This window comes from Pteropus vampyrus, unplaced genomic scaffold (genome assembly GCF_000151845.1).
Source record: "Pteropus vampyrus isolate Shadow unplaced genomic scaffold, Pvam_2.0 Scaffold528, whole genome shotgun sequence".
Lineage (NCBI taxonomy): Eukaryota > Metazoa > Chordata > Mammalia > Chiroptera > Pteropodidae > Pteropus > Pteropus vampyrus.
The window spans coordinates 46934-63494 of NW_011889309.1; the positions used below are offsets into that span (position 1 = coordinate 46934).

The following is a 16561-nucleotide window of genomic DNA, read 5'->3' on the forward strand; positions in this document are numbered from 1 at the left end:
AGTGTTACCAAGGTTGGGGGAGGGGGAGTAGATTTACCACTAAAGAGCTATGTACAAAGAGTGCAAATGTATATCAAAATATCAAAGTTTATTTTAACTAAGATCGCTATTTAAAAAATCTTAACCAAAAAGAACATCAATGATTTGCTTTACCAACCAAGTTCAAGTTTAGTATGAAATACGATCTTCTTACTCATATAGTTCAGAAGTTAGAAATGACCTTTTCATCAGATGAACTAAATTAGATTTTATTCAGAGGATTATAAAAGTCTGTACTGTGATACAGACGGCATCTGTGAAATCACAAGAGTTGTTTGGATTCTCTTCCTTACTATAGCCTATACTTAGGCAATCAAACATCTGGGGGAAAAATTTCAATTTCACAAGTCTTCATGCCTTTCAAAGCCTTGTAACAATAAAATGTACTCCCAATATAATAGATACACTATGTAACTATATTGTGCTAAACCATTAGGAATTATTTCCAAAGAATAAAGCACTCATTACTTTGTGAAAAACTAGCTGAGTTAAGAGACCTTTGGAAAGAATGATTAAATGCTTGCTGAAAACAGTAAGATAACCATATGCATTAGCATGTTGTATAACTGTAACATTTCTTCCTTTCTTAACACACATTAAAAAAAATCTCTATGGTCTGTATCCATGCAATGTTAATCGAAAAATGCAAGTTACCTGGCTCATTTGAGAAAAAACCTTGAAGTGAATAAATCATGTTTTTGCTTAAGCTGTTTGTTTTAGCTTGCTGTGAAGAATGATCAAAGTATTACAATGAGTTCAACTTTTATTTCACTTTTTTTATATAATCACTAACTCATCCTATTCCTGTAAATATTTTATTTTGAATGAAATTTCATTGTAATGATAAAGTCGAGACTGCTTAAAACAGTAATATGTGATATTACTTCTTATGCCAGATTTTAAAGTAAGAATGACTTATAATTTGAAATTTAGAGTATTTAAATTTAGAGTATTCTCCTTAGAGTATTCTCCTTAGAATTTGAACTTTCTAAAGGATTGTCTAGGTCTGATTAGCTCCTCTAGATTCTAAGTTTTACCTGTATTACTCCAAAAAAGAAAACTTCCTTTCCTGTATTTCAATCAAGAAAGGTTCTTCCTTCCATGCAGTATATTGAGCTGCATGGGAAATGTGGGCGAGATAGTTCTGCAACTAAATAGCCCAAGAGCATTCTTCCTTGTAGTAGACCCAGAAGAAATGATTATTTTACAATCTTATCAATGTATTCATGAAATGTAGGGGCTCCTTTCGAAGGGCAAAAAAAGACTGCCTTTGCTGTTGATGTGGATAATGTCATTCTTTCCAATATTTGTTCAGCATTTTAATTGCTAGAAAAATAAGTGACCAGAAACTCTTTTTCTGCTGCCGTCTGACAGTTCATTCTTCTCATTCCAACCAAAAAAGAAAAAAAAAAAACCTATCAGGAATTTTTTTCTAGGGCACCAGACCCCAAATCTTGGGTTATCACTTGGTTTTAATCATGTTATTTAGTCCTTTGCTGCTAACAATTCAGATTATAATAGTACTCTTCAGAGGGTGCTTTGTCAACAAGGCCAAGTACTCATCATTTTATGAAGCTTCAATTGTCTCTAGTGTTAAATCCTCTATTCACGTAAATGTAAGTGCCCAGAGATGGCATTTTGGTCCCCAGAAAGGAAGACATTTCCGGGCTTGATGTGATTTCTCTCACCTTCCCAGCAGCCTACTTGAGATCTGTGGTTTACTGAAGATTTATTACCCTACAATTGAGGCATCAGGTGTCACTCTTTAGGTGGCAAGACCTGAGTTCCCTGAAGTTAATATACAAAGCCATTCTCAGGCTATTTAATCTCCATCAGCACTGAAATCCTCTATTTCATCCTGCTCTCACTAGGGTTCTTTTGTTATCAACACGAACAATCGGCCCATACTACATGCACTCAGAATAACTGCTTAATGGCAGTAGGTTTTCCCGGCACACACAGAGCAGGGTCCTTTGGCTGGAATGTTAGCATCGGAGAATCCTGATGACTAGTGCTGGGATGATAATTTCTTAGTAAGGCCCATGCTCAGTTATTAACATTTGTTCATACTGTGCCATCCGAGGGAAGTTTGCCGCCAAACCTGTGAAAGGCAGCTTTCTTGTTTATATGGCATAAGCAGAGGGGAGAATGTGCGCTCTGATTTCAACCAAGAAGTTCATCCGCTTTAAAACAAAAGCCATTTTTGCTCTTAAGGTGAGCACACATATAGCTTTCTACTTCTTTGGCAGTTACCCTGATCAAGCCTGGAGTCCTGAGGGTTGTGTCTGGGCTCCAGGATTAGCTCTGACATACATACAGAAGTTCCTGCTGTGTTTATTAACAATAAAGCATGCATACTTTGAGCTTGGATTACAAATTTCATCTGATAATATTAAGAAAATTTACAACATACATATCAACTGGCTCTAATTTTTAGCATTAGTAAGGAAGGACTCTGTGCAGATGAGAAAAAGAAGCATAGCTATATTGATAGTCTGGAAGCAAAACCAAAATAACGGCTCTTTGGAAGGGTGGGAAGATTACTTAGGATGTGATTACAAGGACTTTCAGATTAATTAGTCAAAGATCCTACACATTTTTACACCTTCATTCCTTTTCCTTTCCTAGAAAGTCAAGAGTAATTTAAGTGGCAAGAAAGAAAACATTCTATTTCATCCTTTTAAAGCTTTACTTAATTGGGGAACTTGCTGTTTCTTTTATTGACAACATGCTCCTTGCATGGGAAGGATCTTCTGCTAGTGGGAGTGTGCTCCCTTGCAGTGGCCAGCAAGGGTCAGACATTTAGCCGAGTATTGTGTCCAGTTCTGGGTACACAACGGAAGTGGGATTTGTAAAACCCGTGAAGATTCCCAGGGGAGCACAAAATGATTCAGGACAAGACTTATGTGGAAAGCTAAACAGAAGAGGGATTACTTGGCTTGAATAAACATCTTAAGCATGTATAAGACACTTACATAGAAAATGATGATGGTGACCATCAATTTCCAGTATTTTAAAAATAAAAATACATAGGCTTAAATTGTCTCAGGGACCTTGTTTCTGGCATACTTTCTTTCTTTCCTAGCCCTATCTCTAGTATCTCATTCTTTCCAGCATATAAATGTGTTTAAGTCTCTTCTATTACAAAAATAATAGACTTCCTCACTTGATCTCGTTCTCTGAATCCACAGCCACGCATCTTGAAAATGTATGCTGTACCGGTCTTCATTTCCTCATCTCTTATTCTGAACTCTACATCCGCAGCAGAGCATTTATTCAAACCATCCCACTGAAACTGCTCTGCTTGGACCACCAAGAACCTCTTAGTTGCTAAATCCCATGAGTACCTTTTTCTTTAACTTTTTATTTTTTAAAACTTACAAAATTATTTAAATTTACAGAAAAACTGTAAGAATAGCACAGAGGGCTCCCAAATATCCTTACAGAGATCCACCAGTTTTTAACATTTTGCCACATTTCACCATTCCCTTTCTTTGTCTCTCTCTATATAGATATACAAATTTACATATATATCATTATGTTGTTATTGTTTGTGTTATTGCTATTTAGTTTCTTCTAAATAATTTGCAACTTGCATGTATGAGTTGCATATATCATTCTCTTTTCATGACACCTTTTTACTTGTCTTCTCTGCAGAGTTTGATCTTGCCCACTGATTTCTCTTTCTTTAAAGTTTCCTGTCTCCAGTTCCATGAGACTATTCCATCCTGGTCGATTTTCTACCTATCTGGCAACGCTTTTGTAGTCTCTCACCTTCTGCTCTCTTCCTTTGCCTCTGCTCACCCTTAAATTTTGCCATTGTCTACAGGGCCCTGTCCCCTCTTCTCCCACTGCCTACAATTCTTGGAGCATCTCAGCAATTCTGACAGTTTCAATCCACTAGTGAATTCTAATGATGCCAATGTATGTACTAACTCAGACATTTCTCCTGTATTCTGTGCTCAGATCAGTTCTGTGTTCATCTCCTCCCTACAGGCCACATCAGACTTAACATTAGGTCTACCCCTGTCCTCATGCCCTTCCCACTTTGAGCCCAGTACCAGAGCCCTCCTTTTTTACCCGAGTGGTATTGGTACCACTAATCAGACACTTAGAAACTTAGAGTTTACTTTCAGGTCTGGCCTTCAGCCTAGGCTCGGATAAACTCTAAATCCCCTTTTTTATTTCTCAATGTTTGGAATTTCTTCTGTTGACATCTATTTGGTCCTGTATGCAGGATTCCAAAGAAAACCACCCAGGATCACTTTGTGGACTCAGGCCTGGTGCTAGATACTAGCGAGGGCCCTTTATGCCCTACTGGTTCCCCACTTCACATTGGGCAAACTTGGCTGAGTTCTCTTCTGGAATCCTGGACCTTCTGCTTTTGGTTGTAGGGACTGACTTTATTTGAGCTGTTCTAAGACAATCCTCGAGGTGGCACTAAAAGATAAGGGTTGGCTGAATTCAAATTAACCCAGGTAAAAGATGAAGGGGTGTCTGTTTTTATGTTTCCGGTCTTTCAATTGAGATTGCTCTCTGAGAGTCTCAACAAAAAAATCTTTGCTAGTTAAATGAAAGACTGAACTCATTCAGCACCAAAGAAAAGAGACACCTACTCCCACCAGCCCAAATTTTGAGAGTTCTTAGGTGACTAAAGAATCACTGTGGGGGTGCCTGGGAAATCTCAAGGCAGGAAGCAGTTCTATAGATAATTCCAATATACCGTAATTAATTGACTTGTTTGGGAACATGTACATGAGGACTGGTCATCCAGTGCTCTGAGTCCTCATGGTTATATTAGACAGCCAGAGAGAGAGAGAGAGAGAGAGAGAGAGAGAGAGAGACCAAGGCACATAAGAGGGTTCAAGCTACTTAGGAGGTAAAAACCCCAAGGAATTTAATCCACAAGCAGCACACTGCAACCCACAACATATCTCTAGAAGCTTGTTCAGATTCTATAGATCTCAAAAGGAAACTAAAACCTATTACTACTCCTGGAGATTTGTGTACAATTCATATAGAGCTTTCACTTGTAAGTATTTACAGAAATGGTAAGATTTAACTAAAAATGATCTTAGCTTAAGATGGTCAAAATGGGGACCTTTTGATACATGCAAATTGATTTTTATGCACAATTGGAAAAAGCCAGCTCTAAATTACACAAAATGAATGGGAAGCTTACTTTGACTGGAAATTAGAAGCCTCAAGAGGACGGACAGATAAACTCTCTTCCCTTCAGGAAGTTAATAAGAAAATTTTAGAGACTGTCTCTGAATTAAAAAGGGCTTCCAAAGCGACTCACTGCCAACACACTCCTCCCACTTCTCCAACTACTCCACTATATCCTTCACTCTCAGAGCTTCCCTGTGTGGAATTCCCTTCCCTTCCTCCACCCACTCCTGTTTCCTCTCTTCTTTCTCTGCTACCTCCACCTCCACCAACTGCAAAAGAAATTAAAAATAGCCAAACCAACTAGAAAGACCAGAAATTCTGGTGGCTCCCTTTACGGAAAAGCCAGTCTCAGGAAGGGGAGAACCAGCAATAATTTATATTTTTTTGATTAGAACAGAATTAAGGACTTTAAAGATTTTCCTGATTCCCTCCAAGCCCCCATCGGATTTGCTAAGGAATTTGATTTAACTCTCAGAACACATGATTCTGGTTTTTCAGATCTGTTTTAACTGATATACCTATTGGTTTCTTAGAGTAAGGCAACAGAATAGTTAAATAAAGCTTGCTAGTAAAAACCTATAGAAGATTTTTTTAAGGCAAAGAGAAACAGACCTGGATAAATACAGGGAATTAGGTTATCAGTTTGACCAAAGCCATTCCTGAGATTTTTCCTCTCAAAATAGACTGGACTAAAATATAGCAATGTAGGTGAAGACCTTGATTTCTTTGAATGCTTTAAGAAAACTTTCAAACAACATTCAGGACTATCTCTAGACAATTTTAATAATCACCAAAAGTTGCCATTTTTGGAGAGATTAGATGAAGAGCTTATAATTCTGATTAAATAGCATCATAAATTAAACTGGCCTACAATGCATACCAATAAGCTAGCAATTCTGGCTGATCAGTGATCTAAAACTATCCAAAAGAAAGAAAAGGATAAAGCTACTAAAACCATGATTTTACAGTTCCAACAATTAAGCAATCAGGTCAGACCTCCCCAAAGGCCTTTTCAACAAGGGAACAGGAGAGCCTATTATCACTGTAACAAGCCAGGTCATCTTAAGAAAGACTGCAGAAAACTGAAAAAGAAAAGAAACAGAAGCAAGCATAAGGCTGCTCCAAGGATTACAAGAGGGTATTTCCCCTTCTGCTCCTCAATACTTTAGTAGAAACTGAAACTATCATAAACTACTAAGGCCCTTATAGATACCAGAGCTACTTTATCTGTTCTCAACCCTACTCAATTAAACTGCCCTCTCCCTCAGAGTAAAACTTCTATACAAATGGTAGGGATAGCTAACCAATCAATGTGTTTTCAATTTAGAACTTGTTCCCTTCCAGCTAGGGCATGTTATGGGCCATCATATATTTTTACTAGTCAAATTTGCCCCAATTCACCTGATAGGACAAAACTTTTTTGGAACTCATGATACCAATGATCCTTTTCTCAAAAAGGAAAAATGTACTTAGGAGTAAATGAATTAGGTATTGAAACAATTGAGGAAATAAAGATTTTAAAGGAACCTCAACAAGAGGAAACTAATCTTGAAACTGAATCTGAATGTTTGCTACAGGCTGTTCCTATGGAGCTCTGGGCTCTTTCCAGTATGGATTTGGGAAGATTAAGTTAGGTTCTCCTATCAAAATAACTATTGACAATACTTTGCCTCTACCTAATATTCATCAGGATCTTTTAAGACCCAATGCACTGTCTATAATTAAGTCCGTTATACAAGATTACTTAAATATAAAGTTTATAATTCAATGCACAAGTCCCTGTAACACTCCTTCCAGTAAAGAAAGGCAATGGGAAAGGATGGGGATTTGTACAAGATCTCAAAGCTACAACAAAATTGTTATTCCCGGACACCCCATGGTCTCAAATACACATACTCTATTATTTGCCATTCCTGTGGATTGTCAATAGATTTATGTAGTGTCTTTTTCAGCATTTCTGTAGGAAAGGACAATTGATGTCTTTTTGCCTTCACCTGGGAAGGTTGCCAATTTACTTGGACTGTAATGCCCCAGGGATATACAGAGTCCAACATATATTTCTCTCAAATACTAAAGGCTGATTTAAATGATATTGAATTTCCCAGAGATTCCACTCTAATCCAATGTGTGGATGATTTACTTTTATGCTCTAGGATGTTATTAAACTTCCCAAAAGGACAAAATTTATCTATTACAACAGCTAGCCATAAAGGGACATAAGGTCTCAAGAGACAAGCTTCACTTCTGCTTACCCCAGATAAAATACGGGGACATCTTATATCTAAAGATGGACTACTACATGACACTGAAAGACTCAGAGGAATTCTAGCCTTTCCTCTTCCAAAAACTAAGAAACAGCTTAAGAAAATTCTAGGGCTGACTGGATAGGGAAACTGGGTCCCATAGTTTTTATTAATAACTCAATCTCTATGTTATTAAAATCAGATCAGCCTGATCCAATCCAATAGATCCCCCAGTGGGAAATAAACTATGAAAGCTCTAAAGAAAAAATTATCTAAAACTCCCACTTCGGGACACTAATTATAAACTTTCCTTTTATACATGAAAATAAAGGAATTGATTTAAGAGTTTTAACTCAGTAACATGGAGATCGTCATAGACCTATAGGGTATTATAGCCAAAAATTAGACTCAGTAGCAAAAGAGCTCCCTTCTTGTATGAGAGCCATCTTGCTATAGCCATGTTATGTAAACAAATATAAGAGACTGTTATAGGCTTTCTTTTAACTATTTATGTTCCTCATTCTGTTTAATCTTTGCTGAACTCTTGTCAAACTCAGTACTTCTCTATCAGTTAGCTGGCTTCTTATGAAGTACTACTTTCTGCATCTAATAATATTTTAGCTCAATGTAACAATCTTAACCCAGCAACTTTATTACCGTCTTTACAGAATAAAGAGATCTACAATTGTAGTTTACTTGCTGACCACCTTCTTGCTCTTAAGAATGATTTACAAGGAACACCTACTGATAATGCTGACTTAATTTGGTTTACAGATGGATCTTATCTAAAAGATGGACAGGGCCATTACCAAGCTGGATAAGCAGTAACTTCTCTGGTGGATATAATTGAAAGTTCTTATTTACCTGAAATAAGATCTTCCCCCAAAGCCGAATTAATTACTTGAATTCAAACTTGTCAATCGGCCAAAGATCAAATAGCACGCACGCGCGCGCGTGCACACACACACACACACACACACACACACACACACACACTTATTTCTGCCTAGCCTTTTAAAAAAATTAAATTTATTGGAGCTGACATTAATAGCATGATATAAGTTTCAAGTGTATAGTCCTATAATACATCATCTGTATACTGCATTGTTTGCTCACCACTCAGAGTCTAGTCTCCCTCCATCACCATGTATTTGACCCCCTTTATCCTCTTCATTCTCCCCAACTCTCTTTCCCTCTTCTAATCTCCATACTGTTGTCTGTGTCTATGAGTTTGTTTTGTTCATTTGCTACTTTCTGTTTTATATCTCACATATGAGTGAAATCATAAAATTCTTGTCCTTTTCTATCTGATTTATTTCACTTAAAATAGCCAATATTTATACTGATAGTTGCTATGCCTTTTGTGTAGCTCATGACTTTGGAATGTTATGGAAACAATGAGGCTTCTTAACTTCCTCAGGTTAGCTTATAAAGAATGGAAAATGATTGTAGAATTATTAGATGCTATAGAGCAACCAAGACAATGGCGATTATAAAAATTCCAGGACATTCTAAAGCTGCCACCATGGAAGCAAAAGGGAATCACTTAGTTGATGCTGCAGCTAAACAGGCAGCACTAAACAATCAAATTGTCCAGACTCAGGAATGTTCCTTGTTCCCTATTAAACCAATAAAAGACTCTCTTTTGCAGTTCCAAAGAATTGCTACTGAAGAAGAAAAGAAAATATGGCAACAAAAAGGGGGAACCTTTGACCCAGACAAATAAATATGGTTTACACCCAATAAGGAGCCAATCTTACCTATAGGGGTTCAAGTGCTTATACTTTAACATGTATATGAATTAACATGAGAAAATGATTTTATGGAATAAACAATATTGTTGGAAATCTCTTACTGTAGTTTATAAACTATATAACAGATGTTCTATTTGTCTAAAATATAACCCTGGAAAACCACTCCATAGGTCACAGAGACATTTCCTGTGCAGGAAAGAAACAGCCTTAATGAGAGGCAAATTATTATTGAAAAAAATAATTTCCAATTGGAGAATTCCCACTGAATTACATAGTAACCTAGGGACTCATTTCACTGGGTAAATAATACGATCTATTTATATTTGGCCTATTTTGCAACATTTTCATTGTGCTTATTACCCCCAGTCCTCTGGATTTGTGGAACATACCAAAGGTTCAGTCAAAACCCAACTAGCTAAATTCTTAGAAGCTTTTACTCTCCCTTGGCCAAGAGTTTTCCTTATACTGTTCCTCTGTCTAAGATCTACCCCTTTTGGTAAACACAGCCTTTCTCCTATGAAATAGTTACTGGTCACCATGTTCATCTAGATGAGGGGCATATGAATCAGCCATACTAAAAGGAGACATTCTACATTATTGTTAAGGACCCATTAACCAACTTAAAGAAAATGATAAATTAATAACTGATACATTTCACAATGCGCTCTTGGGAGATGAAGACTTCAAAGACCATGACTTATAAAAGGAAATTTTGTCTTTGGAAGAAACATCAAATAAAAGATTCCCTTTAAACCCCACTGGAAGGGACCCTATCAAGTATTACTAACTAATCCATGTGCAGCTAAAATGAAAGGAGTAAACTCACAGATTCACATTTCTCATTTAAAAAAGGCACCTGACCATAAATGGCCATCTACCTCCTCTCTGACACTCACATCTGCCTATATTGGGTATCAGAAACTCCTCAAAGATGAGAAGCTACTGACAACTGAAATAAAGGACTGTTCCTAAGAAAATGGACTAGGCCTGTATCACATCAGCCTTTATAGATGTGACGTAAAGGCCGAATTTTGTGCTGATCTTTGTTTATAAGACTATACTGTATTATAGGGAAGATTGTTAACATGATAACAAGCCCAATCTTTCCTCTCTTCCTGCTCTCTCTTTCTCATTACTCTCTTTAATGCTTGTAAAGATAATATTTTGCTAAAAACTCTCCCAAAGTGCTGCTAAAAGAGGAAGTCTAACTGATCATTGGATATGTCATCAAATTCCTAAATCAATGAGAGACAAGTACCTCTAGTTGCTTCTGTTACCAACTTCGATACCATTGCCAATGTCACTGCTTCCCAGACCACCCACATCAACCTCACATTTTAAGTAGACATTAATCAGGACCCACGGACATCCATCCCCTGCTTGTCACTATCCCGTGTCATCTCCACCAAATTTGAATTTAACTCTGCTCCCTCCCCGATCTCTTCCTTACTTGATCTCCAAATGTCTACATGACAAAATTGAAAGGAAAAATGTAACCAAATTATGTAAACTTGTTCCTTCCATCAAGTACCACACTACCCTGATGGATTCTGGGAAACATGTAAATGGTTTCACCCTTGGTTGAAAGGGATTCTCTCAGTCATACCTATGAATGAATCGATATACAAAAATACTCTTCGGAGGGGGGTGGTTTGTACCCAAATTGATTTTTATATGTGGCATGGGAGAAAATCCCCCAACTAAAGGATGGGCACACTGATGTTTAGACAGTTGGCAAATAGAAGGACTCTGTTTATTGAGGCAATTTATTATTCCTTTACCTATTCATAAGACTCCCCCACCTTTCAATAGGACAAATTATTTTAACAAAGAGCTGTTTCAACAGAATCAAGAACAGATCATTAAGCCCAAAAGAAAAAGGCTTGCCGGTTATGACAGTATTGGATAAAGTATACTTAGCATAATAATCCTGAGAGCCAGAATATATATCAATAGGGATATGATTAGAAATTTATCTGCCACCATTGGACAAATGAGCAAAAAGATGGCTAAGATTATTGTTGCCCAATAAAAGTCTCTAAATTCTCTTGCTCAGCCTTTGACTATTTGCCGGCCAAACAAGTTGGAGTTTGTGCCATCACTCATACTACCAATTCCACATATATAAAACACCTCAAGAGAAATAGACTCTATTAGAAAAGGTCACTCAACAAGCTAAATGGCTACAAGAAATAATACAAGATGACTCACTACATGACTTGTTTAGCTGGTTGCCTTCAGAGTTAGGAACGTTGTTTTGATTTCTGTTACAAATTGTTATCATGATATTGATAGGTTTGTTGATCATTTTTGTAGCATTCAAACTCATAGTCTATTGTCTTTCTCACTGCTTGAAATCAGCTGCTTGTAGTAAAATTATGGTGGCACGAAGAATAGAAATGATTCATCAAGCACTATGTCCTTTTAATTCAGAATGATTTGAAGACTTTTTTTGCCCCTGGCTAACTAGTTCAACCTCATTTCATACCACTTCCCTCCCTCATACTTTCTCCTATAGTTACTGCACTATATGCAATCCTTGGGCCATACTATGCTTTCATGAACTTTGCCCCCATTTGTCTCTTGGCATATTTGATTCATCTATCCAAGGTCAGTTCAAATGCTGTCTATTTTAGGGAGGCTTTTCCTGTCTTTTTAGAGCAGAATTAGGCCCCCTTGCAGTTACACTGCATTTTACACCTACTTTCATATTATTGTATTATAATGATTACTTAACTATCTTCCCACTAAAGTTTTGAGCTCCTTGAGAATAGAGGCCATTCTTTTTTTTTTTTTGGTAAAAAATCTTTCATCAAGTTTTATTTACTTTTTGAAGTTTTTTTTTTTTTTTTTACTATTTCTTTTGGGCTAGGCACCTAAAGCCCAGTGTTTGGAATATAGTAAGTACTCTATACGTATTTGTTGTGTAAATTATTTTGATTTCATGTAAGGATATTTCTCAATGAGAGCTATTCATTATGAAAGTAGGTTTACTGAGGAATATAGAGTCTTTTAAAGTCATCTTTTAAGAAAAAATTGCCAAATGAGACCTATTTTCTTTTTTTCCGAATATTATTTCTATTTTATTTATTTTTTAAAAAATTTATTTTATTATTAGTTTCAAATTTACAATGTATTGATTAGACATTTATATAGTTTATAAAATGATCCCCCTAATTGCTCTTTCTTTCCTCTGGCTCACTTGGACCTTCACTATATGACTTTTAAATGTTTCTTTAATCAAACAGTCAAGTATTTATTGAGCATCAGCTTTGTACATAGCATTATGCTACAAGGTGTAGAGAAAAATACAATAATGATGTTCAGTATTGGTTGGTACAAAAGAAACACAGGCAGCTAATGAGATATGGCCAAATATGAGAAGTCCTGAGGATGTGATCCAGACCATAGGCACAACAGTTGCTGAGAGAGGAGGCAGAGGACAGGGGTAGGAGAGACTGGGAAATCTTCATGAGGGAAAGAGTCAGAGAGAAAGCATCAGATTTGGGTAGTTAAAGAGGAAAAAGAAAGGCAACTTGGAGTGTTTGCACACCAAGGGCCTAGCCAGCATGTAGGAAGCAGCAGGCAGTTGACAAATTATTTCTGAATAAAGAAAGAGCAACATCCCTTGGGCCACTCTGTGTTGCTGTCATTTTAGGTCTAACAATCTTTAGATGTTTGGCTCCTCTTTGTCTTCATTTCAGGAATGGGTTATACACAAATGAGTCCTAATACGCACAGAATAAACAGCGTTCTTCTGGCTTTCTTCTGATTTCCTTCCATACAAAGTTTTTACTGCCTCTGTCTAGAGCCATGCCATGAGTCAAGCACTATGATTTTATCTTGATTATTTATCATTGATTGAGAATCTTACAATTTTCCTTAGTGATACTTATGGAAGCTATAGGCTGCAAGAATCTTACATGCTTCAAATGTATTTTCTGTGATAATTTAAGTAAAGGGTCATAAAACCATTTTGCATCTAGGATGGACCTTGTAGTTCATTTTGGCCAATTCTTCATTTAATAGGGAAAAAATTTAAGCCTTGGGGGGAGTTGAGATTTGCCTAAGTGAATGGCAGGTGAAGGCTCAGAAATTCATGTCTTCTGGCCCAGTCTATCACCCATAAGGCATGGCAAGCCTTAAGGTGTTCCCTTTGTCCTCTCCATCTCATTAACCAAGCTCCCTAGGCTCTCTCCCAGGTTTGGTCATAGGTCCCATCCTCTACATCCCACTGTCACGAGACATTTCAGTCCCCATCCTCTCAGTTTTTACTTCGTTTATTGCAACTCTAAGAGTGACCTGGAGGGCACTGGGGAGGAAAAATGATTTGGGCAGTCCCTCTTTTCTAACTTTTCTGAAACCGGAATGACCCTTATTATTTTTATTATTACTTTTACCACTGTAAATAGTTTTAACTGATGATGTCAACAGACTCTATAGGCTAGGTGATTTCAAAAGGCTCATTCCTTCTTAAGCAGGGATAAAACCTGGCCCACAAGTGACTGCTCCACATAACTCCATACACTGGCTCAAGAAGAAATCAGCTGCTAGGGCTTTTCCTGATTCTTTTAGAAAAACAGTTAGTAGGGACAGTTTCACAAAAATCTTCCCTGAAACCACATATGATCTGAAAGTAGTAAACCCATGGCCTAAAAAGGATGTCATCACACCAAATTACTAGTTAGTAGGCTTTCACATTCTGCAAATGAGGGTTCGTTGAGGCTCTGGAAATCATGTTTAGGGGTCATGTTCCCCTCATCTAGGGACTCTATGTAACTGCCAATTCCAAAAGGAAACAGACTTGGGAGCAGCACAGATTTGGACAATATTCTGCAACTGTGATTTTTTTCCCCTGCATTTTCCTTATGCCTTTCTTCTCTATAGGGTTATAACTCTGAATACTTAGAGAGTGATAAAATGATTTTCCTCCAGGAAAGAGAACCTTTAGGAAAATGGGTGGAGTTGGCTGGCTGAGCAAGCAATGGCCCATTTGTGCAGAAACCGGTCTTAGCCATAGGAGGGTGGGTAACTATTCTTGGGTATAAGAATAAACCCTTAAGTGACAAGATGTCAGTCATCAACATTACTTATATTCAGCAGCAACCCTTGAAACACATTTAAAATTCAATCCAGCAGGTAACCTTTAGCTGTTGGGCTCTTTGGTGCCATTTGTCTTCAAGATCGATGGCAGCATTTTCAATTTCTTCAGCATTCTGAATCGATGTCTTGTCAGTTACTCTGTCTGGATAGGAGATCTAAGAGGGTAAAACATATAGCACGTTAATTGGATTCAGTTTAGTCTTAGAGCCATGGGGCTCAAGTCTGTGTACTCTAGAAAGAAGCCCTGTAGGTCTGGGTTTTATTTTCAGTTCATTTCAAGGATTCATCTTAGTACTCAAGGACCTGGATTGTTCCCAAGGAAAATATGAATAAACAATGTTTTCTCTTGCAGGCACAATGTGAGAATTGGTGCTTTGAAGTCAAACTACTAATAACTTTAAATGCTCAATACAAACTCAGGGAACCTAATTTTCCACAGTTATCTGAACCAGATGCTACAACTAATGTTTGAGTATGCCAAATGAAATAATACACTTCAAGATGATGATAACAATAACAATAGAAATAACAGTAGTATGTAATATACATGAATGTTCATAGTATGCCAGTAGCTGTCTTAAGTATTTGGCATATATCAGTTAATCTTCACAATAATCTTATCAGGTATGCACTATTATTATCCCCTTTTGGAAATAAGAAAACTGAGGGACAGAGAGATTAAGTAAGTTGTTCAGAATCAACAGCTAGTAAGTAGAGGAGCCAGGCTGTCTAACTACAGAGCCTGCACATTTAACAGTTTTGCTAAACGAACTCACTTATTAGAAATATTATCTTTGACTTACAGAATTTGTAGTTTGGCACTCAGTTAATTTGAAATGATGTAGGTCAGTGGTTTTTAACTTTAGTAAGATATTAGAATACCCTAGGAAGCTTTTTAAAAATGTCAATGCTGTAGTCCCATCCAAGACCAATTAAATCAGAAGCTCTGAATGTGACCCCATATATAAATATAATATAACCTCCTCCCTACCAAGGTGGGTATAATCTGCAGCAAGGTTTGGGAACCATTGATAAGGGCAGCTACATAAGACTTAGGTCCCCAAATTATTTAGGAGACTTAGGTCCCCAAATTATGAAGGCCTTTTATTGCCTCCATTAGCTACCTGTTTTAAAGAAATTAGATTGTCTCTGCGCTCTAGCCCTCAGGTAGCATTTCAGAAAGCAAAGTTAAAGTTATACAATCTTAATATTGGAAAAGATTCTGGAAGTAACCAGTACAACCTCTGGTAATTCTGTACCATCCCCGGTAGATGTTCATCCACTTGCTGGTTAAACACATGCCCCGTCTCCTGGTGAGAGTTACCTGTATGGTAGTATTAGTATAGGTTTAAAGATTGAGGAGGAGGAAAGAATACAGTGGCTTGTGAATAATCCCTTTCAACTATCCCTTGGAGTAAAATGTTAGATTTCTTAATCTCTATCTCATGGATAATGAATATATAATTCTATCATTAAGCAACCTAAATGCTATAAATCTCTTCCTTATAAAAGCAGAAATATTTTTTCTGTAATTTCTCCCCCTCTGCCCTCTAAAATAACATAGAATAAGTCAATCTCTTTTAGAAAACTCTGAACTCTAAACTCTGAGAAGCTGACTGCAATGTCCTTTCTGAGTCTGCTCTTATTTAGAGGACCTATTTTGAGATTCCCTTGCCATTCTTCCCAGGACAGGTTATTCAGGTTGAGCTCCTTTGACCACTCTGCTTTATCACCTGTATATACTGGTTTTCCCTTTTCTAAATCGATGTGATTAATTTTAAAATTTAGATTCAGGATTTTATACTTGTTTTGTTAAATTTCTCTGGTGGGCTGTGTAGTGTGAGAAGCAGCAAAATGTAACACTTGAAAGAACATGGGATTTAGAATTTGTCATGTTTATGTTCAGTTTTTCATTTTGCTGCTTATTTTTATTTCATATGCAGATGAGTATTTAATATGGGAAGAGGCAAACATATTTATTAAATATTAGGTAATAAGTAAGCATTTGACAATGAAAATAACCTTATTCCTCACTATTCAATGTGGCTTCTCTCGCACAAGAAAGACAACATTTTGTTTCCTTTATTTTGGGTGTAGTCTTATCTCTACCTGAATGCCTACTTATCACAATTACTGTATATACATACATATATATGTGTATATGTATGTGTGTGTATATATATATATGTACATGTATATATATATGTATGTGTACATATATATGTGGCAAATAGATAGTGTGGAAGTTTA

At 36.9% G+C, this 16561-nt stretch overlaps 1 protein-coding gene across 1 annotated transcript in view; it reads right to left on the bottom strand.

Moving 5' to 3' along the window:
• JHY (junctional cadherin complex regulator) overlaps positions 1–16561 on the bottom strand; it is a 63668-nt gene that overhangs the window by 20353 nt on the left and 26754 nt on the right. The window contains exons 3-4 of the mRNA XM_011383574.1: positions 14353–14466; positions 1175–1183 (exon numbers count right to left, since the gene is read on the bottom strand). Of these exons, the coding sequence (XP_011381876.1) occupies positions 1175–1183; positions 14353–14466 (123 nt within the window). The remainder of the gene's footprint in view (positions 1–1174; positions 1184–14352; positions 14467–16561) is intronic.